General features: G+C 40.0%; 2 protein-coding genes across 5 annotated transcripts in view; one reads left to right on the top strand and one right to left on the bottom strand.

Moving 5' to 3' along the window:
- The window catches only part of sardh (sarcosine dehydrogenase), a 48,537-nt gene extending 44,370 nt beyond the window's left edge, over window positions 1-4,167 (top strand). For 3 of the 4 annotated variants that reach the window (XM_020638094.3, XM_020638095.3, XM_029278085.2), the window contains exon 22: window positions 144-4,167. In XM_020638094.3, coding sequence (XP_020493750.2) covers window positions 144-272 — 129 coding nt within the window. In that variant the 3' untranslated portion in view covers window positions 273-4,167. The remainder of the gene's footprint in view (window positions 1-143) is intronic. The other variant, XR_010668992.1, reaches the window with a different exon arrangement.
- A 22-nt stretch (window positions 4,168-4,189) lies between these two features.
- dbh (dopamine beta-hydroxylase (dopamine beta-monooxygenase)) lies at window positions 4,190-21,350 on the bottom strand. The gene is made up of 12 exons (XM_020638112.3): window positions 20,558-21,350; window positions 16,111-16,257; window positions 14,643-14,900; window positions 14,193-14,369; window positions 11,152-11,254; window positions 10,123-10,289; window positions 9,792-9,935; window positions 8,344-8,382; window positions 7,882-7,941; window positions 7,508-7,635; window positions 7,013-7,172; window positions 4,190-4,844 (listed from the first exon to the last, which is right to left on the bottom strand). The coding sequence occupies exons 1-12, from the start codon at window positions 20,924-20,926 to the stop codon at window positions 4,731-4,733; spliced, it is 1,866 nt and encodes a 621-aa protein (XP_020493768.2). The 5' UTR covers window positions 20,927-21,350; the 3' UTR covers window positions 4,190-4,730.
- Between the last annotated feature and the right edge of the window lie 6,151 nt (window positions 21,351-27,501).

The raw sequence follows: 27,501 nt of genomic DNA, 5'->3' as shown, positions 1-27,501 counted from the left end.
ATCTCATCTTTTCACTCTATTTTAATCGCAAGTGCTACCTCCCCCTTCCTTCTTCCAAAATCTAAATTCCCTCCTCTCTCTTGCTTGCTTCATATTCATCTCATCTCTCTCTTTTTCTTTTTTCTTCCCCCTTTCTTTATCAGGTGAGTGCTGACTTCATAAAGAGCGGCGACTTTACACTGGAGAGGATGGGAGAGACGTACAAGGCCAAGGCCCACCTCAGATCACCCTTCGACCCTGAGAATAAACGCGTCAAGGGCATCTATGCTTAAGAAGGACCACACATCTGAAAAACCGATGAGAAAACATGCTGCTGTTGGAGATCTGAGGCTGAGAGAGGTGCTACTTATTAACATGCTGATGCATCAGTCTTAATTTGTACCTCTCTGTGAAATGCTGGGTAACTGGAGTAGTAATAATTCTGTTCATTAAAATTGTGTAATTTGTATCTTTAATTAGCTTTGTATCGGTAATATCTGTAACAAGATATTAAAGAGGAGCTGCCATAAATCTAACAAGGGTGGGGCATGTTAGCTGTAGGGTCCCATGAGGTGAAGGGCCTCTACTTAAGAGCCTGTGCTTAAAGTGAAAGTGAAAAGTGTTTACATTTCTCGTTGGGAGTCATATGAAGTGATGCCAAAATGAACACAAACAGACACAAAACCTACAACCAAATTAAGGGAATACAAAGAAAACAGATCACCAAAAGAAGAAAAACAACCACATAAACATGACTAAGACACAGAACAACCACAAAAAGACAAAAAAAACAACAACAGAGACACACAAACCTATTGCAACGAAACACAAAACAACTTCAACAGTCAGCCAAACACCCATCAAGAGACACAGAAGTGACTTCAAAGTGATGCACAATGGCCACAGATCTCATAACTGTGTGTGTAATGTAAAAGGGGTTGGGGGGGGAGTCCAAAGGGTCCTCTCTTGCTCAGTAACCTACCCATATGCATACTTTAGTAAACTGAAAATTGTGATCTTCCTTGTTTTGTATATGCTTTGATTTTTATCGTATTAACCCTAAACACTAAAATAACGACACGTGATTGACATTGAGTCGGTTTAAGAAACTTAAATGAATCTTTGTGGGAAGCCATCTGTAGTCAAAGAAGCGAATGTAGAGCCTTGAATAAAGCATGCTTTGGGGTTTTTGGGTTGCTTGTAGGATTTGAAGGTGAAAACTAAAACCAGTGCCAAGTGTTAACACTTAATTACTCAGGAAGTCTTAACTCCTCTGTAGATCAAGCAGCTGAAGACATTCATACTATGTAATAGTTGTAAGAGTAACATTTGATAGAAACGACACAAAACACTGTTGCCCTTACAATCAATGTCCTACAATAGGGCTTAAACATCAGGGGCACCGTTGTTTGAAGGTGTAAATGAGAGTAAACACAGTTTATGTTAAACAGGCGGTTGAGCGTTTGTGTATTTAACCTTGAGAGAAAACTATTGAGAACGAGTCATATAAGGAAAGGTGCTAAGTGTCATTTTGTACTTCAAATGAATCATGTTGTGGTATAATGTAGTAATAACTAATATCTAACTAATTCCACCATGAAATCAGAACAGCATTCTTTCTTTTAGCCCTTGAGGCAGTTTGCGTCAGATCACAGTGACTGATGTTTGTACTGATGATATTGATTACAAACAGAGAACGTTTTTGGAACAAAGACGGCCTTAATGTTCATCAGAGTTGGGAGGAAAAGGGAGAAGAAAACATCCCGAGGCACATTTAAACAAGTGAGGGACAAAACCCTGCTGGAGGAAAAAGAAAAGACAAGAAAAAGACAATGGTTGTCAGAAAGTCACTGTCACAGATAGAACCCTCATGTTTTTGGATCATTCCCCCCCCCCCCTCCCCCCCGTGGCTTTGCTCTGCTGCAATAAACTGCGATCGTTGCTGCTTGTAAACTCACATCACTTAGCTTTGTTTTTTTATGCAGATGCATTGTTGTTTAACTAGGCGATGCATGCACTCAGGCAGCATTAACAGCTCTCGTTTTGTCTTGTTTTACTTTTAGATCACACTTAACATTTTGTATGTCTGCTTCACAGAAAAGCCCTCCAGGAGTTTCGGGGGGATAAACACCTCTCCCCTTTACCTGAGAGCACTTAAACTGTGAAGCGTCTGCAGGAGGTGTTCAGCAACAGCACTTAAAAAACATGAAAAAGAAAAAAAAAAAAAACATCAGTCAGTGATAACATTTTATTTTTAAATGTGAATGAAGCTCTTGTGAGTGTGGCTTGACTTTAATGTAGGTCTTTTTGATTCATTAAATAATCAATTAATAAACAACACCCGCGTTCTTAATGGGTCATGTGGGACAGACAATAAGGGCCTACTCACACTAGGCAATCCATACTGTGCCTAAGCACGCATCACTACACCAGTACGTGACTAGTGTGAGTGCTCTGATCCGGGCTCAAACACTGTACACTTCCTTTGGCCCTGGCACACTTGGAAGAGGTGTGTTTCAGCACAATACAGCTCATGCACGAGCACAGGAACGGTACACAACGTGGAAAGCGTCTATTATCGAAAAAAACTCTGGAGTGTTCAGGCTGTATCCAACTAAAGTGACTCAAAATAAGCCACCAAGTCGGTAAAGTAGCCGTCATGTTTTTTTCTCCGTTGTGCAGACACGGACTTGACCTTGCGTCCCTATTGTTATTTTATATTTTTCTCCGTGTCCGCCTGTCTTGTAAACTTAAGCACGCTTCATGATCACGTAAAGCCATTCATGTGTTGTATTATGACGTTATGTACAAGAGGTTACCATGCTCAGGACCTGTTCGTCCTGGAGCAGTGTGAGTGCAGGCAAATGGGGAAGGGGGTGTTATTGTGCTGAAGCACGGTGCGGGACAACTTTGCCGAGTGCAAGTGCGCCCTTACTCTTGCTGTCAACATGTTTTATTTGGATAGAACTGTCTCTCTGTGGGTTCAGATTTAACAAAAAAAAAAAAACCTGAATGGATAAGGTTACAGTCTCCAGGCTCTCGGTCTTATTCCCTTTGGGAATGTTAGCTGTTGTTAGCTCTTCAATAACAACAGGTGTGTCTTTGGGACTAACTTGATCTCACTTTCCAGACATCCAAACAGTGTCGCCTGTGTGATGTCACTCACTTTATCAATCGCTTCTTTCCTGTTTGGTCATAGTTACTCTGTGTGCTGAAAAAAAAAAACATTATGAGGCTTCAAACTCGAGACACTTGAACAGCGAGTCTGTTGTGTTAGCTGAAATCTCTGGCACACAAAAAAACTGATTCAAAACACTTGGAATTGGAATTGGAATTTTGCGTATGACGCCCAGTCAGTCCATTGGTATCACGGGAAAAGTAATGGTTTCCATCAGTTGACCATTGATCAGAAGTTTAGCACCCATGTAACAGAATCATGTCTCTGATTCAGCAGCAGGTATGTGTAGTGATTAAAATGTCTTTATATAGTATACAGCATCATTCAGGTTGGTTTACAAAGTCTTAACTTTAGACACATAACACTATTTGATTAGTTATACCTTACTTTCTATCTGTGTTTACAACCGTATACATGACCACAGTTCAGGCCAGACAATACCCAAAGTTCACACACACAAAACTCGTCTGCAGATGTAGAACAAGCCAATTGTATGTAAAGGTCCCACTTGGCTCTCTTGAGTGTGTTGCTGCACGTTCAGCACAAAATGTTTACTAATGCAGAGTGATTCATTGATTCTGTCCAGCAGGCCATTCGTCATTGAAATGGTTTGTTCTCAGGAGTGGCTTAGGTTAATAACAAGATTTATACAGAAAATGTGAATCAGAGTGATAAAACACAAACGGTCCTCTAGAAAGTGTCCACAACAGGGGTTTTCTTCTGCTTCAGTTTACAAAGTGTCTCTTTCTGTCTTAGTGTGATTTGTGTATTGCAAGAGGCTTGATAGAAAGCAGGTGAGGTTGATTCTTGAATGCAAACAGTTCAAATGTTTCAGTGCACACAACTTTAAATAAGGGTGTTTTAATTGGTATTCTTGTTATTATCGTCTTAAGAGATTTTTTTTTTTTTTTTTTAGCCGTTCAACAAAAAAAACAGCAATTGAAAGGATGTGACTCATTTTGATCCGTGGGATTAATACCTTCTTGTATCAATAAATGTCTTTAAACCAACATATTTGTATCATTTATTATGTAACACAAATAAAAAGCTAAGGCACATAACAAAAAAAAGTGAAGATTTAACTATGGAGAAGTATTTTGATACGTGTCATTATACACTAAAACTTCATAAAAACAGTGTGTTTCATGTCTTAAGGATGAGATGAAGACATTATTATAAACACTTGCATAAAAAAAGGCCAAACATACAAATGAGAAGTGGGAGTGCAGCAGAAGTAATTGTCTAACAGATCTCACACTTTGGTCCCAGCACCAGACTGTTCATTAATTGCGCTTACACTTTTTAGTAACATGACAGCACACAGTTCTTAGTATAAGAAACAGTGTCCCTGTGCAGTGCTTTCTAACAGGTCATCTGAATAGGATTGGCAGCGATTTATGGTTCTAATAACAACAACACAGACAGTAGGTGAGTATATGTTATTTCATATCATGTTAGAAAAACAATCAGAGGAGGGTGTCTATAAATTCTGCAAGTCATAGGAGCGCATTTAACTTTTCCTTGGTAAGGTGTCCTAACCCAGGGCTGAAGCTGGCCGTATTTCCCCCTCTGCTTAGAGTGTGGGTGTAGGGGGTCGTCCGGTGGCAGGTGCCCCTCCCTTACAGGGGTAGCAAGGTTTTTCAAGAATGGAGGTGACGGCTGGCACAGGCTGTTTCTCCCATTCTCCCTGGAGGAAGAGATGTATAATACATGTGAGCTCTACTGGCAAAATAATCCAGTAGTTTCCTTAAAATTGAAAAAGCAGGTTAAATTTGGTGGCTGCTTATTTGTCACTGTACAATAACGGAGCATAATGCATCTTTAAGTGATACACTCAGGTGTTGTTTGAGTTGAATTTAGTAGGACAGTTTAAAGACAGTGAAGGGACAGTTTCCTACCCTTTCCAAGCTCCAGTTAACTTACATTGATTCATTTGAGTTTCGCAGTATGCCACACTGAATTGCTGTCGCTGATCATTTCTGCATGCTTTGAAAGTGAGAATAGGTTTGCATCAATAGGCCCTCAAAGCAGCGAGTGATGGAAGGAAGAGTGCTTTTATTGATATTGTTGCTGAGAATGTTACTGTGCATCCTTTGAATTCATGGACCTGTGTAGCTCTTCCTTTGTTTGTCTGAGCAGAAGATACGTTGGAGTTATCATACTGTTGGGGCCAAACAGCTGCTTAACAAATATCACAAGATATTGCCTCTAAACATTTTTACTGTAGCAATAAAATAATAGCTTGGCTGTATGCTGGAAAACAGCTGAATTATGTACAAATGGCCCCGTCTGCAGTGATATACAGCCTAGCTTCCGTGCCAGCACTCCGACAGCTTTTCGATAAAGTGGACTGATATCTCCTGTGGCAAATACACTTACTATTGAAAAAACCTCAGACAACCCTGCCTCAAAGAATCTATACTATCCCTTTAATCGATGTCTTTAAGCATTCATGTGCATACAAATGCAGCAATTAATCATTTGTGTAATATTTATCAACACCATTTACCATTCTCACTCATTAAGATGCTCGTTGCACTGTGGAAAATAATTTATTGGCTGTAAATCTTAAATCGCTAACCCCCTAGCTTCACTGGAAGCCACATCAAAGTAGGAAGAACACCTACCTTACTAGCCTAGCGTTGGAGCTGGTGAACCAAATGGGCTAGCATATTTGTAATTAAAGGTACAGAGTCCATGCTACGATACTCCAACTGTGGGGTTTGCAGTAGTGTTGTAGTCAAGATCACACTTACCGAGACCAAGACAAGACCAAGACATTTAGGGTTTGAGACCGAGTCCAGACCAAGACCACGGCCTGGGGCGAGACCAAGACAAGACTATAAATAACAGTAAAAATCATCATCTTGTCACTCACTAAGACCGTAACACCGGGAAGGTAAATGAATTGAAATTATTCATTGTTTTAGAAAGGGCTGTTTTCCTTCTAATCACAGTAATCACGTGGAAAAAATAGCCTGTCAGTGGTGGTCTTGGCCGTTCTTTCAAATCCGGAGTCTGCCCATTCTGATTCCGAGATGAGACCAAGACCTTCAAGTGTTCTCGAGATCGGTCTTGAGACCAAGTACGATCTAAGGTGCTACAACAATAGGTTGAAGGGCTTCTAGCTAAAAAGAATATGTCACAGGCTGAGCTCCTACAGTACCTACAGTTGGTGCAATGTTCCTCAGCCCCTCCAAAGTGTCCCTTTGACAAATGGGCTGCTCTTCATACAAACTAACACCCCTACAAAGACTGAACACTGCGAGGGGCCTGACTATAATTCTAACTGCTGAATCACTTTGTTATATTTTATGCATGATGGCTTCACCGAAAATACCTACCCTCGAGAGGTGGAACTACTAATTGAATTGATGCCAGCTCCTGTAACACACCACATATTTTGATTAAACAAAATAAATGTTTAAAAAAAATGAATATCCTTGACAGCATTTTAACATAATGTAAGAAGAGAACAAGCAGCATCCCTCCTTTTATTAGCCTCCTCCTGATGTTTGAATTATGCGCCGAATTCTTTGTTATCCTATTCTCTTCCTTGTCAAGCTCTCGATGTCTCAACCCAAACGCTGCGTTTGACCTGGTTTGCACTTACACAACTGATGTTATAAAAGAAGATGATCAAGGCCCCCCGACAGGTTTGAACAGTAGGTGATTTATCCACTCTGAACAGAACATTTTCTGTGTGTGTGTGTGTGTGTTGGGGTTTAGATCACAAGTTAACACGCTTTGATTCAGCCGGTCTGACTATATGCTGTCCAAAGGATGTCTGGCTTTGAACTGGTTTAATTAGTGGCTTGGCTGGTAATTTGAACATGCATGTGACTGGGGACTTACAGGAAAGAGGTGTGCAGTCGACTCGTTGCAGTGCATGGAGATGGGTGCTGTATTGTAAAGGGAGTCCAGCACTTCTCCAGCGAATGTGTCCCAGTGTAGTTGAGAATACTGCTCAGTCACACCGACCTCACCGCACACACACCGGTCATCTCCGTGGAACCTGGATGGGAGGAGACAGAGGGAGAGGGTTGACGGAAAGTCGATAAGAGAGGAAGGCAGAGTGAGATTGAGGAAGGAGGATGAGATTGGAAAAAAGAAAAGTGGACAGAACTAGCGTTGGGAGAACACTTAAAGGACAAAGCAGCAGGATTTCGAGATTAAAAGAAGTAATCACTCTGGTTCCCGGGAGTGAAGTGATGCTGGGGGAAGGGATGAATGCTGAAACAAAACAAAAGTGCTGAGTCACACTGGAGATGGAGAGGAAGAAGCACAAGAAAAAAAAAATAGAGAATGAAGGGCAAGGGAAATGGTTTTAAGGAAAGACAGAGCGTGTACCTGTTAATGAAGTTAAAGTATTTCTGCAGGTATTCTGGGTCAACATGGCTCTTGCACAGCTCCAGCTTGGTGCGAGGGTAGTAGTGAATGTAGTTAACACACATTTCCTCCATAATGCCAAAACCTCCCTGAGGAGAAAAAGAGATTTGGATGGAGGGAGGCGTCGACAGACAGCACAAAGAGCACATGTAGGTATTATGGGAGCGAGGTGGAAGGATTACGAGGAAGAAGATGGAGAGAGGAGAGGGATCAAAGAAGGCAAATTCTCAAGGATATATTCTGTTGTTGTCAGCGCTCAAGGTGAACTTTCAGAATGTAAAAATAACATAACAACTGGAAGCTGTATAGTATATATATATATACATGCTGCTCACCACTGTTGGCTTGCTCCTGTCTTCTGTGTTATAAGTACACTTTGTTATGAGGACGTCGCCCTGCAGAATCATGCATAAACACAACAACAGCTTTTAAATTGTAAGTTTATCAACCGAGCATGGACAGATAAAGAGTCAATTCAAAGTTCCAGTAGTTTCTTGAATTGAATTTTCGCTTGGTGGAGCTCAGCAGCTGCTTTTGTCTCGTCTGTCTCCCAAGAACTTCCCATTACGGCGCCGATTTTACCGCCTGTCCCCATTTTCCCCTCGCATAAGCACCTTACACAGCAGCGAGGTGTTCTAATTCAATACTTTAAATGCAAAAGAGGGGGGAAAAAAGGAACATCAGGAGCACTTTTCATTCAGAAGGAGTCAGCTGAGCTTGCAGAATAGTAAATTTCCCTTTCTTGTCAGGATGTAGAATATGCTCTGTGGAAATAGAACTACAGCTTTCATACTTACAGGTAAAACATTCACCATTTTCCTGAGAACTCTGATTGTCTATAAGAAAAAAAGACAAAAACAGAAGCAGTTTATTCAAGGGAAAGACAGCCAAGACTCATTCTTTCAATTGCTAAATCTGTCTGTTTGTTTATTTCGACCAACAAACACTGAACCTAGAAATAAGGCTGTTGTCTAAGACATGTCTTTGTCTCTCAAAGCCAACTCCTTGTTTCCTCTGAATGTATTTTTGCAGTATGTTTTAATTCAAGGTACAATTACTGTGTACAACACCCTCAGTGTGATAAAGCTGCCTGATCTTAATACTTTACTTGAATGCACCCTCTGTAGCTATTAGCTGAGCGTGCGACACGGTTTGTTAACTTTGCTGAGAACGCTTTGACAAAGTCTTTATTTGCCTGATGAAGCTGCAGCGTTTAAAACAACACCACCTCACAAGTAGATTAGTCTGACATCAACAGCAGCTGGAGATTTTATCAGCACGTTGAGCAGATGTGCGTGTGTGTACGTGTGCGTGTGCGTGTGCGTGTGCGTGTGCGTGTGTGTGTGTGTGTGTGTGTGTACACCTACTTAAGAATAATGTGTACACAAAAAGACCGATGTTGTCTGCTGTCTCTTAACAATTTCCATGTTTTTTTTGTCAGTTTTGATGTCGAGCTGATGGTCAGGGAGTTTGTATATTACAGTTTTAAAACTAAGTTGCTGATTTCATACAACAATAGGGTAATAACTTTTTCTTTGATTGTGGCAGGTCAGCAACTTAACGATAAAAACACAGGTAGTCAGAGGTTGGATAAGGAATAGGGCTCGGGCACAGGTACGTGTCAAGTATGCCATGTTTGTTTATCATCATGGCTTGTAAAACTGGGACATGCAGATGTTTTTTTTATTTGCACAAATTGATGCTATAAAAATGTGAGAGATGTTCATTCCTCTGTACTGTAAACCTCTGTTGTTGTCTAATACGCATAGAAGCCATATGGTCGCAATGCCTGATGTGTTTCCTCATTAAAATAAACATGGACCCTGTAGACTGGATGATGGTTCCTACTAGACAAAAGCCCCATAGGCATATTAATCCACTTCTCGGAATAGTCCTGAACAAAGTCACTATTTACTCATGTTTGAGTAACGACTGATAAAAACTGTAGTGCCCTGCTTTGTCGGGGAATAAGTTTAACTCAATATTAAGCATTTGCTTGAAACAGATGTCAACTTTCATAAAGGATTTTATTTTCTTTTTATTCATCAGAAGTTGTCAGTAGAAACACATACTTTCAGATTTTATTTCTCAGTTCTTCGTTTTGCTAAATCTTCATTCTAGTGGCATACAGCTCAGTGTTATGTTAAGTCGACCTTACTTTTCTTGTACGTTATAACATACAAAGCACAAAGGTGGATCTCTGCACAGAGGTCCTCTGGGTAAACTGAGCCCTGTTTTTGCTCACCTGGTAGTGTGTACTGAAGTGCTGGTCCTCCTGCACCACCTCCAGCTCTTTACCTCCCCTCACCAAAACTGTCCTCACCCCACGCCCTGCCAGGTGGGTGTGCAGCTGGGATGCAAATACATAAATCCCCCCGGGAGGCAAAGCCTAGACAGACAAAAACAGATACAACAAAACAAACGTTTAAAAAAAAATTGAGCTCCAAGCAAGAATTTTGTGCTTAAGGGACCAGAACTTGAAGAAAAAAACATGGTTCCCCAGCTCAAATATTCACCCAATATTTTTTTAACATTTGAATCATAAATAATGCAGTGAAGGATTTTCTTATACACACAGTCTTGGTACACTTGGAGGTGCAATATCCATTGAGGTAGAAGGCGTGTTGTTTGGGTGGGATAGCCATGATAGGAGTATAAACAAGGCCCAGTTCCATGATTCCTGCGTCGTACCGCCGCAGACTTGTAGTGTAATATAACCTTATTCCTGATGAATCTCGACGGCCTGAATGGAGAATTTCATGGAATATTAAAGTATTTTACATACAGGCAGATCCCTCATAGAACATTATAAGATACCATCCAGGATTACTTTGCAATAAACCAGGCTACTTGATATGAATGTATTGTTGTAATAAATCAGAGAGAGATTATACTGTAAAGACAGAATCTAACAAGTATATTGAGGTTTGTTATGTGTGCTCTCCATCTACTCCTGCTAAACAAACATCCTGCCACATTTTGAATCACCTGGGGGTTTATCATGCCTAAGCACAAAAAAAAAAAAACAATTTAGAAGAGGAGTTTTTGAAACCTGCTTAGGAAAAAGCTTGCTGCTGAAACAAAATGACTGTAGCCTGGCAACACTCCTGAACCGTTAAGAAATGTTCTGGTAATATTTTCGAGAGAGGTTTGAAAATTCAAATCAAGAATGTTCCCTGGTGTCCTCGGGGCTTAATTTCAAATAGCTCTTTCAACACCAGCTCCATCCTTCTTTTGTTAACGCCCTTACAAATTGTAGAAAATGTTCTGTACATACTTCAAACAAAATTCTAATGCAAATCACTGAGCACACCATGTTGTGCTTTTATTCTGGCATCATTTTTAATGTGACAGGTATTTTAAGTTGATGTAAATGTTTGCTTCAATATCTATTGAACTGCAGGAAGGATAGAGGGAATACATTTATATAGATTGTAATTAAGGACATCTTTTTCTATTTTTTGATTAATCCCACTGTTGAAGATAGGCCTATAGCACTCGTTGGGAGAGCTACAGAGAATCCAAATGTTGTGTGGGTAGGAGGGAAAAGGGGCATGTGTGACGGTATAAGAATGGATGTGTGTTTGTGTGTGTACTGTATGTACCAGATATAACAAGAGGGTTGTGGTAATGGACCTCCAGACGAAGGAATCTTGAAGAGCCTTGTCCACCCATAGGCATGCCTGCATCAGGAGGGTAGTAAAAAGCCTGAAAGTAAAAACACACACAAACATAGAGCGACCATCATTTGTCCCATTTATGCACAGCAGCTTGTTTTCTTCACAAACTGTTAAGATAAATATGAGTCAAATTTCGGGTGCATCTTATTGCAATAATTTTAAGTACTTTCCCTTTTATTAACCTCACATAACTTTCTGGTTTGTTTTTAAGCATTTAATGAAAGACGAGTCATTAATTTCAGACGAAGATTTCTCTGCAAAATGTTTTCAGAGACATTGTTATAGGCTGATAAATACTGCAAAGACATAGTTGGCATCTATGGAGTCTCCACAGGTGTTTCATTACAGAGGAAAGTTAATTTAATCCGCAGTAGGATCTCCCAAAATTAAATTCCAGGCTTCCCAAACCACCACAAACTAGTCAGAACAATTAGATCGTAACATTTTATTTTCGACCCCGCATAGATAATAGATAACCTCTCTAGGCTCTTCAAGTGTTGTCAACATTTTCTATGGTGACAGCAACAGTTTGTAAGTGTGTTTTTAAATTGTTTAGTTTAAAGTGAATTGGGCATCAAGACATTTGTTTAAATCATTTAAATCTTTGTCTTTCCGGCCTCTTGTGGATGAGCTGGTGTAGAAAATGTACATTGATTATTTCTGCGCATGAAGAAGTAGATCTGTTCTGTGTGGTTGCTCTCTGAGGGATACTGGCTCAACTTGGGAGATCATTTTATTTTTCTTCCTCTTTCAATCTTCGGTTTATGAATTGTTCTGTTTGTTGCAGCAAAGATTATTTAAGAGTCATGTCATGCGCCGGGGGCATCAAATCTCCATGCAATATTCTGGATTTAATATTGATTCATCATCAGTGTCTTCATCTATTTCAGAAGGCAAGCCCACCTTAAGCCTCTTCTGCTGACACATACAGTCTGAAATAGAAGAAAGAATTGTTTTATTTAATCATGTCCTCACAGTCAAATCCTCAGAGACTTGCCTTCCTCCTCTTTCGTGCATGTACGCTCCTCTTTTTCCTCTCTCTTTTGTGTATTCTGACAGTGTTGTATTATTGTCTCTCTCAAACGACCCCCACTTTATTTTTCCTCTTCTGTCCTGCTCTCTGTTTTGCGAGGCCATGCTTCCCATCTGATGTGGTGTTGGGGAGAATGAAACAACACTAGAAAGAGGTGATGAAAGAGGCCTGAATATTTCCCACCTAATCTTGTCTTCACAGCTCACAGCCCACAGAAGGCATCCTGCTTGTTTTTGTTTGGCTGGCAGATAATCCAATCAGAGAGGGGCCAGGCCGGCTGTGATACAGTGGGGAGCGGAGCAGAAAAATATGGTGACAGGCTCACAGATCCCTGTCCTCTTTGCTTTATGTGACCAGGAGGCCGGGTGCTTGTTCGGTCAGCCGAGCTGGTTGGTAGCTAACTAGCCGTATCTATGTGGTAGCAGGCAAAGGAAACAGGTGCCTTGTCTCCTGTTATGTAGTTTCACAGAGGAGCTCTGCCTTGTGAGGGAACAGCATTATTTAAACGTTAAACGTTATTCTCTAGTGGTTGTAATTCACATGCATTTAAACAAAATATCTTACTTGCGGAATTGCTTTTAGCTATAGCCAGCTAAAGCAGCCAAAATTAAGACAGACTTTAGAGAAAGCTGTTGAGACATTACAGTATACTAATCATTGTACTTTTAGTTTAGTTTTTTTTTGGCCTACAGGTTGCCAAACCTTTTTAAAGTCTATTTGAGCAGCCTGTGACACATCAGTGTTAGCAAACAATGTCCTATAGCAAACACAGACTAAAATAAAATAAGCATGTAAAATCGTTTGTGGCCACCTAAAGAATATGTGTCCAGTATGTACTCTTTTATAGTTCTGTTTTTTAGGCAATACTAACTCCTACCTACAGTATAGTTTTCTCCATATAGGAGCTACATGCTACGATATGATCATTGGCAAGCTAGTTGCTAGCTGTTTGTGTCCTTCTGGTTTCTGCAAGTGCTCCACACTGGCTATGTCAAACATTTTAATTTCTTTTTTTCCTGAAACAGCTACCTGCTTTAGCTAGAAAGGCCATTGAGAAAGGCCAAGTCTGAACTTTTATGGTAGTTTAGTTGGTTGACTGAGAATATTAGGCATTATGAAACCTGACTCTCCTCTTATTGTCTTTCTAACCAATTTCCAAAAATATGTTGTTTTCTGTCAGGTTTATGTTGTGTCCATGTAAGTAAGCATGTGAGGGTTCTTCCCACAAACAAACTGTCTTTAGGCTCCTAATAGATTCTTGCTATGCGTGGGATCATCTTTAGAACGTTCCCTGCCCGCAGTAAGGCATAAATATTACTCGCGTAGGAGTTATTGTTTGTCTCTTATAATAGGTACAAGGACTGGAGCAAAATAATCACTTATTCTATTTTTTAATTAATTACATGATACTTGTTAGGCCAATATTTATTTTTAAAGAAAACTTGCCATTGCATCATTTTATTCTACTTTATGTGATGGTGTTTATGTGTATGCTGCTCTATTTTCTAGATAGTTTGAGTCTTTAATCTTTGAACATTGAGACTTAGTTTGTTTATGACTCCAAAGGCCAGTTTTATAATTAAATCTTTGAATTAAAAAAAGTTAAAGCAGGTGAGAGTTGGGGTTAATTTTGATTGTTAGAATTATCATTATTTTTGGGGCTTTTTATCTTTAATGGATAGGACAACTGAAAATAGACAGGAAATGTGGAGAGAGAGAGTTGGGGACGACATACACCAAATAGGACTGGGAGTCGAACTTGTGACCAGTGCATTGAGGACTGTATAGCTACATGGGGCTTGTATACCAACTGAGCTCAACCAGCCCAGTGCAGGTTCATTTATATGACTTTTGGGTTTGGGGAACCGTGGATGAATATAGTCAGTAGAAGTTAAGTCAACAGATGTGCGTGGGTGTCTGTTTCGCATCATACCTCAGCACCCATAGCCCATGCAGCCAGCACATGGCGGCAGAAGTTGAGCTTGCCCGGCTTCATCTTGTCATCGCAGGAGCCGCTGTACTGTGGAACATCGCGCATATCCGGGGAACACTCAAACACTTCCATGTGGTGCACGATGGCCTCGTTACCTGGAGTTACCACTGACTCATACTGACAGAAACATAGAGAGTTGGGAAAGAAACAGGTAAAAAAAAAAAGAGAGTGTTGTTGTTTCTTCTGCTGGAAGCTGTGGCAATATAGCTACTGTATGTTTTTACTTGATTTTTTCACATTAACTTTTCTTCTTTATAACTAAAACCCAGCTCTTTGTTTCTGAAAGCCAAGCTGGTAATAATAATGCCTGTTCACAATCTCTATCTATACCCACTCTACTGTGTGTAAATCAACTCTATGTAAAGTGTTTCCAACTATAGATGCAATCACCATAACAATGTGGTTCTTGGGCATGTTTTCAGGCAGCTCCAGTATGAAGCACCAGTAGGTGGTCTCTTGACTTGGTATGATGACATTTGGTGCCACGACGTCAAGGGTCTCCACATCTGGAGGCAGGGTGGGTGACAGCGTGTCCGGGCGGAGCATGAGCACTCTCTGTACTCCTGTGTGGATGCGGGAAAGGTTAAGATGCTCCAGGGAGGTGAGTGGTTGGTCCAAGAGTCCATAAAATATGTGCACAGTCCCCTCCTGAGCAATCAAAAGAAATGAAAAAAAATAACATAACATGGAGACCAGGGATTTTTGTTAGAATTAAACATCTTTCATGGTTATTATTCGGCTGAAAGGCTTTGACAAACAAAGAACTTTTTATTATGTTGTCATAGTGATGAGCGCTGTTACGAGTCTGCAACTTAGAGGTCTGATGCATTACCATGGAAACCATAATATTCATAATGAATTTTTCAGTGCTTACTTTTCATCTTTCTGACTAGTTTATGTCCACATCTTAAAACATGAGCTCTCCATGATATTATGTCTCATCACTTTTTAATATATGCATCAAAGACAGCAATAGAAATATCTGGAGAACATAATATGGCAGACACACACCCTCCCATGCACACATGGCCACAGACCAAACACACTGTGACTTCTTTAGGTTACACACATGAATACACTCAAACGGCAGCCTTCATGCTGTCTACATCTTCTAAACACCTGTTATCAGTCGGTTCAGGTTTGACAGATGTCGGGGTTTTTTTGCTTTGAGGCTATATGCAACATATAAAGCAACAGGTGTATATGCCCTTGCAGGGAGGTAGAAATACTAAGGTAACATAAGTGTAGGATATACGATCCTATACTTTCAATACTCCAATTTTATGTGCCCTACTACTGAAAAATTCAGAAATATGAACAGTAAAACAATGAAACACAACAACTAGTGTTAGAGAGAGAAACACTTGAAGCCTGGCCAGTTAATGGCTTTAAACAAGGCAAATTCTTTGCATTCAATTTTCTAGCACACCACATTTAACATTTAATAAACTTCAGTGAGTCAACAGATGTGGAGCCATGTTTGCTCAGTTTACACAGCTCATAAAAAAGGGATTACTTTGTCAAATGGAGATAGAGGAGCGAGTCAAGGCTGTGTCAACTACGGGAGGCCTTTAGCATTTAGAAAAATCAAGACATCCATTTCTTTACATATTTTTTTTAATTCTTTAAACTGACTAATAAATTGAGAAAAGCGGAATGATTCCTCTAAAAGTGCACATTGTATAAAGCCAGAGCTAGAGATGGTAAGTAAGTAACCAAAGGTAATTAATATTACAGTTAATATGTCTAGAAAACATTTGTATTAACAATCCCACTTTGAAATTATTAGAACCATATTTTGTTATTAAAATGTACATACACATAATATATACACACGTAAAAGAGAGGCTTTACACACCTCTATGAGATAATCTCTGGGATCACAGGTGCTGAAGGGTCTCTTGAACAGCAGGTAGAATCCGTCAGGTTTCTGTTTGGCTTCAATCAACTCGTAGTCTTGTTGGCTGTCCAATGAAACGTGGCCTTCACTGTCACTCCATGCATCCTGAAGGAGAGGACACACAGTCAAAACCAATTATTATTATAAAAACCAAAAAGATTTAAGATTTCACCAAGTGATTAAAAACATCTACATCACATATATTAATGATTTCGGAAGTTAGATGGCAGAAGACATTTTCTGAACTGGGTTTATTGCAAATTATTTAACCATTAATTAATAAATTTCAGGGCTGTGTGTCTTTAACACCATGTGTGGGAGTACTTTTTTTAAGCTATATAAAAAGGAGTATACGAAATTTACAGACAATGTTTAGAGGGTCATGTTTAAAGAGACATGAAAGCTTTGTGCCAAATTGTCATGTCAATGTTATCATGAAGATTATTATTATATTATATTATTATAATTATTATTTTTTTCGATTTAATATTAGCCACACAATGTAAGTGAATTACTTAATAGTGTAAAATGATGCAATGAAGGAAATAAATGAGTGAAACTGTTTGTATGGTTGGTTTTGTGAAACCTTTCCTGGCTATTTAAAAGACTCTACTTCTTAGCCAGGAGCCTTTGCAACAGCTCCGACTATCAGCTCCTGTTTCTCACATACTTATCTGTCCAGAATAGCACCTAAGATCTCTCTCTGTATTTCTGTCTCCTGCTTGGTCCCTCTTACATAACTGTCCTACACCAACTGCAAGGACTCTGAAGAAAACATTTTTGAAAATACACGTAGCGGATATATCTAAAATAAGATATGAGGAGTATACAGTATGTTTTATGTGTGTTACATGTCTGTGTAAAGAATGAACAAGCTATGACCTCTGCAGATGGCTCAGAAACAGAGAGATATCTTGGCTTTATAAGCTTATGTTTAAGGTTTCTCTCTAAAGATGGTTGCTGTTGTAGTGGACACAAAGAGACACAATCTGTTGTGGACTTCTTTAGCGTTTGGACGCAGTGATTGTTCTTCCAGGTGTTCTGTTACCTATGCTACATGGGGTACTTAAGTGTGATCTCTCTATGGATATACTATCTGGAATCTATGGCATCCAATCCACTGGCGTTTGAAATAACACATAGATCAGATTGATCTCGGTTTGTAGAGAATATGTTAATAAATCCTCTTCAAATCCTTGATTCAAAATTTAGTCAGGGTTCCAAAAGGTTTGATGTTCAGACTTCTCTGGGGAAAGAGCTCCGTGTATTTTGACATAAAAATTTGTTAACGGCACAAAAACAGACAAAGCAACATGCACCAACACACCGAGGCGACCATCCGCTGCGCCATATTGGTGGTCAAGAAATTACTTATTCTATTAAGCTTCTATGCTTCCTCCATATGATATAAAAAGGAAACACCCCAAAAATATGTATTGTTATGCAGATGATGCTCTATTTTACAAATCAATATGAAACTGGTACGTAAGCTAGTGTTGCTAACTAGCTTTCTTCCTTCATCCTCCTTCCTTGAATGTGTTTGGTTCTGCTCAAGGTGTCGGCCTGTTAAAAAGTTTTTTTTTTTTTACTTTCCAATGTTGCCAAGTCCTAGCTTATTGGTGAATGAATGTTCCGTCTGTCTAAAAATACAAAAAAAAAGTGCTGATTTCTCTGTCTCTCTTATAAGAAAGCTTTTATCGTGCGTTAGCACCATATCAATTAAGATTGATTGGTTGTGGACTTGTTAGGTATCTTACTAATTGTAGCTTTTAATGCGTTGATAGAGCCAACAGGTTATTGTTGTTGTGATTGGGTCAACATCTGGCTGACAACCAATCATCATTTTAATCTATTTATGTATTGACCTCATCTGGATAATAAAATGCAGTTTAATCCATTTCAACAAGTTTGTTCCCCTTTTTCTTATATAGGAGTCACTTGATTATTTATGATTGTAGTTTTGAGTTGGATTATAAAACATTTGAACCTTTCCTTTTAATTACTGAAGTCCAACAGGGAGTTGTAGTTTTTTGAGGGAGGTACAAATACCCATTATTCAATAAGAAGAGTCCAGAAAGTGTTACCTTTGTAAATCCCTAGAAATAATCTTAATGGCTTCCGAAGTGGTATCACTGAAAGTCAAACCTTACCACATAAAAGAAAGAGAGAGAGAAGAAAAAAATATATTTCTTCTTATCTCTGCTTTGAAATTAAATGACTAAATCCTAATATTCCAGTCTCAGAGGTCTAATTTGAATACATTTATTTAAAAAGGGATTTTGAAGTCTATGAACTAAAGCAAATCTAAAATGTGCCTTGCTATGTGGGCGCGCGCGTGTGTGTACGCGTGCATGTGTGTATGCGTGCATGTGTGTACGTGTGTGTGAGAGAGAGAGAGAGAGAAAGAGAGAGAGACACACACTGTCACTCAACAGTGACCTTTCTTCTGCTGGTGGTTTTGCCCTCCTGAGGGAAGAGAGACAGATGGAACAAGGGAAAGAAGAAAAGTCAGATAGCACAGAGGGGATCAATTTTAACAAGAAAAAGCTTTACAGAGATGTGAGCTACAGTATTATTTTTTTATCTGCAGGGATTTTAGAAAAGTTTTGAAATTAGGTACAAATGAATGTGGGGGTTAAAGTTACTGATCTTATTAAAGTACGACATTTTTTTGTTTTCCATTATCCTCCTTAATGCCCCCCAATGACACAGTGCACATCAAAACAAATGTAACTACATGTATTAAATGGTATAAAATTAGATTAAATAATTTGAGATCCAAACGCATCACATCATTATCATATCTTAAGGTGCAGATTACCATATAGCAGGTCTGATTTACCGACTGCTGGTGGACTTATTAGATACGAATATGTGTAAAAACTTTGATGTGTCTTCAGGGAACCTTTTTGTTTGAGTCTATAGCGCGGCCTCTGGAGTCCCGCGTGCTCCTTCTGGCCTCAGATCGAATCACAGCAGAGAGATCCCCTGTCAAGGTTTCTTTTCATGTTTTCTCTCTACTGAATACGTCAATAAAAGTTTACAAAAGAAGCTGAAAGATGGATGAAAATAAAATAAATAGTTTCTTTGGGTGTTATGGTTTTATAATTAGTGCTAATAGTCAAAAAGAAATCAAATGAATAAATAAATACTGGTAAGAGTATGTAGCATTAAAAAAAACTGCTGCAGTGTTTAATGCATGCAACAACTTGATGCGTTTCCCAAAAAGCTATTTGAGGTTTTTTTTTTTTTTCTTTCACATTTGACTTGCTTCATAGAAAGAGTTAGAGTTAGAGTCCTCGACAAAGCCACCCCAGGCTCTCTTTTTTTCCCCATATTCACCCTTTAGCTTTCCTATCGATAAAAAAGGCACACAAAAAATCCAAACATACTACAATTACTGGGAAACGCTGTAAAAAATGCCTTGTGCAAAATCACCAGTCAGAAGAGTTTGAAATGTGTTTAATTCGAGGTATTGATGACAGAGATTGCACTGAACTGTTCCGCATGGCGGGCTTATACTCCTTAAAGACAAAAGGGAGCGGCATGCTATACATTAGAAGCTGCTGCTGTGTTTTTATTGGCATTAACTCGCCTTTCTTTTTGCACTGAACTACGTATAGGTCGTGGTGGTGAAGCAGTGAGAAACAACAGATCTGCTGACGACCTTCTTCCTAGTTATGTAAATCATAAATACTATTATTCATCATAAGAAGCTGGATTTGTAAAAACAGGTTGCTCAAGGTCTCAATATGTCATCCATTCATTACATGAACAGTAACCTGCTCTGTTAATTATGTGATAAGGACAACATTTTCAGGACGAAGGAATAGAAATCAATCCTGGTTCTTTTTCACCTACAGTTAGTATTCATCCTGCTCACAGTTTCTCATGAATATTTACATTCACATAGAGCAAATGAAAAGAAAAATAAATAGGATTGCTGTAGCAAGATAAATTGTCTTCCAAAAACATTTATCAGGTAATTTCATTACAAAGAACTGTTGGATTTGTGTGGGACAAAATGAAAAATAAGGCATTTCACACATTCTAATCAGCACATGGATTCAATTTTGATATGCTAATATCTGCTAATGATTCCCAGATGAACTTGAGCTATTAGTGCAGTTTGAGTGATTTCCAATTAGCTGGGGCTGATAACATAATTTGTGGCTGTGTGATTGTGAAGCAAGCTGTCCTCTCGCTCCTTGTACAAAAACACCAGTCACGAGCCCGGCCGGTACCACAGATAGCTCCGCTCCTCAAGGACTTCATGTAATCCCTGTGCATTTAGGAATTTAACAAGTGAAATGTGGGAAAAAGGGTGTGATAAAAGACAAGTAAATGGTTTGACTTCTTATCACATAGCTCCTCTAATTCTAAATTGAAAAGCTTGGCTTCTTACCCCAAAGTAGCTCTTACTTCCAGAGTCCCACAGCACCACCAGGTCAGCATCGGTCAGATCCCCACGGTCAGACATCCCCAGGACGACGCCATGTTTCAGCTCCTTGACCCTCAGCTCCAGGTACACCTCCTTGTTCGCATAGCTGATGTTCCAAGCAAGATGGAGATCCCCCTGTGGGTCAAGGGGCACACGAAAAGGCATGGGGAGATATGGGAGAGGGATGGATGGGTTTAGTGGAAGGCTGGACACTTCAACAGCATTGGTGGGAGCCTGATAGGAAGCCACCAGGATGACCATCAGAGCAGCCAGGGCGGTGAAGTACACGATGGTGACGTCCTGAAGACGAAGGTTCTTATTGAAGACCCTCATATCCCGATTATGAATTCTAATCTTTTTTTCTGGGTTTTTTTTTTTCTCCTATCCTCTCTGTTTTGTCTTTCAAGCTTACTCACTTTCTACTCACAGCTAGAGTTGATTTGGAGTTCAATCCTGAAGTTTGGAGGAGAGTATCCTTCAATTCTGTTGTTCTGTAAGAGCGCTTGCTCTCCAAACTCAAACACTCTGTGGATTCTTCTGCTCTGCTTTCAGGCCTCAGTAGACTCTGTATCTCTCTCACAGTGGTCTGGTGAGTGTGTGCATTCTGTTGCTCCCATGTTTTTTTTATCCTTTCAGGCCCGCAACATTTACAAAGTTGCTTTTCATCCAACGTTTTCCTTGTTCCTAAGCCCTGGTGGGTATTGTCTCTTCCTCTGAGCGGTTGCTCTGTCTCTCTCTGTCTCGCGTTGGTTTTTAAAAGACTCCTCCCTTGAGTGTTGTCTGTTTGTATCCTGCCTAATGGTATTAGATTTGTTGAGGAAAATTGGATTGTATCCTTTAAGCCCTGGGGTCAACCATGATTCTGCACATCTGCCAGTCCCTAATTGATCCAAATTCAACCATGGACATTATCAATGACAATCTGCTTGGACTAACAGAACTTTATACCCTCTCCATTTCTGTCTTTTTTTTCTTCTGTGGTCATCATGATGCTTCTTCTTTTACGTCTTTTGGCAAAATAAATCTTCAAATCGCATGTGTCACCTGGCTTGTTGGGTATTTGATTCAAAGAAGGCATCATTAAGTACTTGCGTAGCAGTCAACAAGGCAATAATGCGTTCGTCCTGCCGCCTGAGGCTGGAGAAGACCTAATTAAACTGCCAATTAAGGCTTTCAAAAGCAAGACGGACACATTCAGGTTGGTTTCAAAGGTCAGTAAAGCCCCTGTAGGAAACTGTGTAATCTTGTCATCGTGTGTGTGTGTGTTTATATATGTTGAGAGACAGGTGAGTTTAAGTGGACAAATGGATTTCAAAGGATTACAGAGACATTAAATGCTGGTCTTTGGCCGGTGCCTGCCTTCTGCACACATTTGAGAATCAATACTGTCTAAAAAGATTACAGGCAGGGAGGTTAACATTGAACCAATTTGGGGATTATCAAAAAGCATAATGCAGCCAAAGAATGAACTGTAGAAAATGTTTAATTTAGTCAAATTATCAGCCTTTCAACTGTGTGGCTGATTTTCTTTTTTTGCCAAGTGTGCATTGTTGCACCTGTAACACCAATTCCCAAGTACAATAAACTTTAAAACAGAGCTTTGTAACACTCAGCTTCTCTGTGTGGTGTTATGAGTCTTCATAGTTATTTGGGTTGTAATCTCTATTAAGAGTTTCTGCATTTTTATGTTGAATCTGTAGGTTACCTGATGGGACGCAAAATTTTGGTGTTGGACGTTTTCTAGTTCCTCTTTGTAGTACAAGTAGCGAGCGTTTGATGTGGCATTTGCTGTGTGCAGGTAAACAGCCTGTGGGGAGCAAAAGGGCCGGAAAGCAATTCTCCTTAATCCAATCCTAGAATCCATCAGCAGTCATCTGCCATTTGCCTTAAGTCAGTGTCTATAAACAAGATATCTGCAAGCAATTGCAGCCAACAGTCTGTTCCAAGACATTTTCCTTCAACAACAATTCTATTCTTGCTTCTCAAGTTGCTACTGGAATACTAAACAATTGCAACTCAAGGAAATAAGACAGGCCAGAAGTCCTTTATTACTAACCATTGGCTAGACCAGAAGTCCTGAAAAGCTGGCCTTTGCTGAATGAATGCGAGATTGTTGGATCTACAGATTGATGGATGGTGTACATGAAATTAATTCTCATCTGTACACTTTTTCTGAACTTCCCTTTTTTAAGTCCTGGTCTAGATTTTCATTTTCTGTGATTTTCAGTGAACGCTTGTCATCGAATGTGCTGTAGGTGGAGTACAGACTCTGTGGGTTGGAGTCAAATTTGTACATGACGTCAAAACACTGAATCTGTTTTACAAAAGAGGCATGAAGCATGAGAGCAGACGGCTTGGTATCATGTTTGTTAATGTAATAAAGGCCGTTTGTCCCTGAGGGCTTAAGCAGAGATGCGCGTTTGTCCTTCTAATGTCTCTGGCCTTCACATGAGTCTCTGTAATCTTCTCTTTCTTTATAAGTCTTCTATTGTTTCTTTTCATCTTCCATGCCGTCACACTTCTACCTCTTCAGCCGTCTGTCTCTCCTCGGTCACGCTCCTTCTCTTAATGCTGATCACCGTCTCCCACTCTCCCTGCATTTTGATTTCCCCTCACAAACACACTTATCTTTCTGCTGCCGCTACTGATGTGTCAGCAAACAAACACTAGACAAGACACGTAGAGTCGGCTCTGATCCGGAGGGAATGGCAGGAAAGGAGGGGGATTGAGTGGAGGTTGGGAGGGTAAGAACAGATTTAGGGAGAAAGAGATGCTACTTTGTGTGTGTTTGTTTGTTTGTTGATGTAAACAGCCTGGGGGTCTATGTGACATTATCCTGCCTAGAAAAAGCCAAAATATGGCCCTAAAATATTTCCCATCATGCATTGCTTTTTGTTTGGGAAGGCTATTCAGTTTAATTAAGAATCCATTGGGCATTGGGCAGGCGGATGTTTCTTTTTTCTGACAATATTGTGTGATTGGTGTTTTCATTGGTTGTTTAGGATCCATCACAATACCTGTGTAACACAAAGAAACAAACTACTGGCGGTGAGCTGAAATGAGAGTTGTGTTATAAACATTACATGCACTAATAAGTGAAGTCTCACTAACGTACAATAGCATTGCTCCAAATAGCAGTTCAGTGTTTCCAGCCACAAGAAAGAGGAAGTTAAAGTGAAATGTGAAACATTTTATACTGTTTGAAAATTGCATTCTATTGTTTAAAGGTGGAACGATGTCTTTGATTTTGGTTTATTGTAGTATTGTAGTTTAACAACAGTGTCTGGTGGCTTTTAAGAGAGCCATGTGATGGCAGTTTTCATTCTTTTATCATACCTCCCTAATGTTGTATCTTTCAGTCTACTATTGGTATAGGGAAGTACTGTCATTACCTTATGACCAAGTAATCCAATACTAAGAAATTATCAAAAAATGTTTTACTGTTTAGAACTGTCAGTCTCCACTGGTTTGTGCTTGAATCTAACTAGTACTTCTATGACCAGTGGCGACTCTGGAGTCTGTTGGGGCCCTAGGCAAAATTAATTGGGGGCCCCTCAAACCACCTATATCGGCCAGTGTCCCGACGTGCTCTTCCTCTTTTTTTTTTTTTCACTTCCAGACAGATAATTCCTCTTCATTTTCCTTCAGTGACTTTCACTGACGAACTTTGGTTTTCACAGGAATAATCCATGAGATGCTAAAGCGGTACGATGAGAGATAGTGCTGTCAGATGGGGCCCCATTAGGTAGGTTTCCTACTGTCAGTGCAAAATTTGCATTCGAGGGCCCCTCACTGGCCTGGGGCACCAAGCAGTTGCTTGCCTTGCCTGTTGACAAGCAGCGCCTTTGTCTGTGATATGCAAGTGTCACGCATCACATCTTGCACAGCATCTTATTATTACCTTTTTTGTTGAAGTACTACCAGACACGTCTTTTTCTGCTCACCAAATTCGAAGCCCATGAAAAATTGTTGTGCATCATCATCTGAAAAAAGACAGATGCCGCTAGGAAGTCAATCCAGCGGTAAGCGTTGTACACCCTTCAGGCAAAACTTTATTTTCCGTGCTGCGTTCACATTAGGGTTCATGATACCCTGGAGTTACACCCATTCATCTGTTGAGACTCGTTCAACAGTAGACTACAAAGTACACAGCGGCTTCACTCTGGCTTCCTTCAGCAGAATAAGCCAGATATGACATCATTTGCTGATTTGTAAAAAGTAAAATGTCAAGCTTTGTCAGGTCTGTCCTCAAGAGGAGAAGAAAAACAACTTTTAAAAAAAAAATGTGTTTGTTGAGTGGAGGCCAGAACGATCATTTCTGATGCATTTCAGGAAGTCAGGGAATCTAAACGCTGATTTGCCTTTCTGACACATGGTCAAGCAGATCTGTGGCTCCATGTAAAATGTTTGATCTGTAATTTACTGTAATCTGGACTTTATGTAGTTATCTGTTTATAAAGACAAATGAGTTACCGTCAGAATGCCGCCAATGGGAGTCAGTAAGTTCAAGCCTGCGTTTCGCTGTCCACACAGACTTTTACCATGTGACAACGTGAAGCAAGCTGAGTTGAACAATAGTAGCCTAATACAATGCAGATGTGAACGTTGAATAATGACATCAACAAAGAGTGCTCTAGTAAGCGTAAAAATAGGTCCAAGGTTGAACAAATCAGGAATTAATCTTCTCTAAACGTGATTGTCTTTGAAGCGTTCCTTTTTAGTTTTTGAGTAAAAAGGAATAATAGCTGTAAATATAAGGTGAGCCGCCTCCTTGCTGCAGGCATGTGCACACATACACATACACACACAGAGAAAGAGAGAGAGTGAAGGATAAAAGCAGAATTCACCTCAACATGTCCGATCCAACCATCTCATTCTCTCCTAATATAAATATTTTAGCGCTGCACACTCTCAAAGTGCACTAATCTCCACTTCTGTGAGTTTGAATAATGAATGCAATAAAAACTCACACTGCTACTCTTAAAGCGGCCTGAAACTGCCCTTGGTCTGATCTGAATGGTCGAGGCGAACCCCTGTAAGGATTGGATGATTTACTGTGGAGGAGACAAAGAGTGAAAAGTTTGGAGAGGTGAGAAGTAAAGTGGGGATGGAGAAACAAAACATAGGCAAACCTGTACAGGTTGAGGGGCTGACAGAAGGGGGGCATTCTGTGCATCACATGACAGAGAGTAACAAGAAGCCTGGGGATCAGTCTCTGACATCCATGGATGTATTCCTTACACAGGCTGTAGTCAGAATGAGGAACACAGAGAGAAAAATGATCCTTCCAGGGACAGTTGTCTCCGTAGTCCTAATGAAACTTAATGAACAGTTTGTTCCAGACATAAGGAGACAGTTTGTTTTTCCACCTTGGCCAGAGGACAGGTGTAATTTTTTAATTATCTTTATAGAGTTGGCTGCCACATATGCATATAGCTGATAAACTACTGTGACTGCAAGGGGGAAGCTTAATAGATCTCCTTTAAATGCTGCAGCAGGCTTCTGGCTGTCAATGTAAGAGGAGGACAGGTTGACTTTCAGGCTTGGGCGGCTACCTCTTCATCCCATCGATCTTGAACTTCTGTTAATTCTCCAGACTTGTGATGATGAGTTTTAGACACAACACATTCTGTATGAGGAAAGATAACACGTCACATGTTCTCTTCAAGGTTTACCACTCAACAAACAATTAAACGTATTACGCAGCCAATAGAGCAGAGATCTAAAAGCGGCACCTGACACATGGCACAGCACATGGACGTGCTGTTGGCCTGCAGGCAGGGAGCCAGCAACATAGCACTCATATTTTACTCCAGAATCGCCAATCTAATTCACCATAATTCACATGTACATTATTACCAGTGGACTTGCTTTGCAACGTTTACTGCCGTAAATGTGTAGCCTACATAATTTAACGCGAGTGAATGTATAATGACTTAAGAGTCAGGTGCCACTTTTTGATCTTGATGTTAATTCTGCTCGCTCCAGCTCCTCTCCATGAAGCAAAACATTAAGCATTGAATAAAATATAATGTACACCTTATCAATGCACAGTAAACTAAAAAAGAAAAACACCAGCTGCAGCTCTTTAAACGCTAGCTTAGATGATGTAGGCCAGGGATGGGCAACTTTGGTCACAGCAAGGGCCACATTAATTTAATTCTCACTGCCAGAGGGCCAAATTGTAGCATACAAAAACGATTAGTCAATTTTGTCTCCAATTTAAGTCAACATATGCCAGTGATCAAATATTATTATGGACATGCTTCTGGTTTTCACGATTTCATGGCAGATTTATTCATGTTTTCTTCATGTTCACAAATAATTGATGTGTAAAAATTGACCTGAGCGCCACAATGAGGGTTGATGGGGGCCACATGTGGCCCCCATCAACCCTCAATGTGGCGCCAGTTGCCCACCCCTGCTGTAGGCCTACAGTCACGCTTACAGTTTGGTACATCATAACATAAAGGACAATTAAAATACTCACAACAAAATGAACATATGACTTTGAATAAATGAACCCACCTCTTTTAGGGAAAACCATTCAAAGAGGAATTCACAAAAGTACCACAGAAGACGAAATCAGAAAGGCAGAGTTGCACCTACAAAGTTTGAAGTTTGTGTATGTGTAGCAGTCACTTTTTTTTTTATGTTGCCTAGTTTATTCTATTTTATTTTTTATTTTTTATTCCCTTGCTAATGTCTAAGCAGCCGAGCTCACAGACCTCTGCTCATAAGTCAAAAAGGGACCTCACGCGGTAAATAGTTCCTCTTTTTTCCCATCCCTACCGCCTCTCCCTCCCTCCTCTCGCGTCTCGTCTTGGCTGTGCACCTACAGCCAATCTGAGCCTGTGACTAAAGCGCCATCTCTCCGGCTCACACTCCAGGCTGCTGCGTTTACTCGC

The sequence above is a fragment of the Labrus bergylta genome, chromosome 17 (assembly GCF_963930695.1).
Source record: "Labrus bergylta chromosome 17, fLabBer1.1, whole genome shotgun sequence".
NCBI classification, from domain to species: domain Eukaryota; kingdom Metazoa; phylum Chordata; class Actinopteri; order Labriformes; family Labridae; genus Labrus; species Labrus bergylta.
This window is presented reverse-complemented; position numbering and strand designations above follow the sequence as displayed.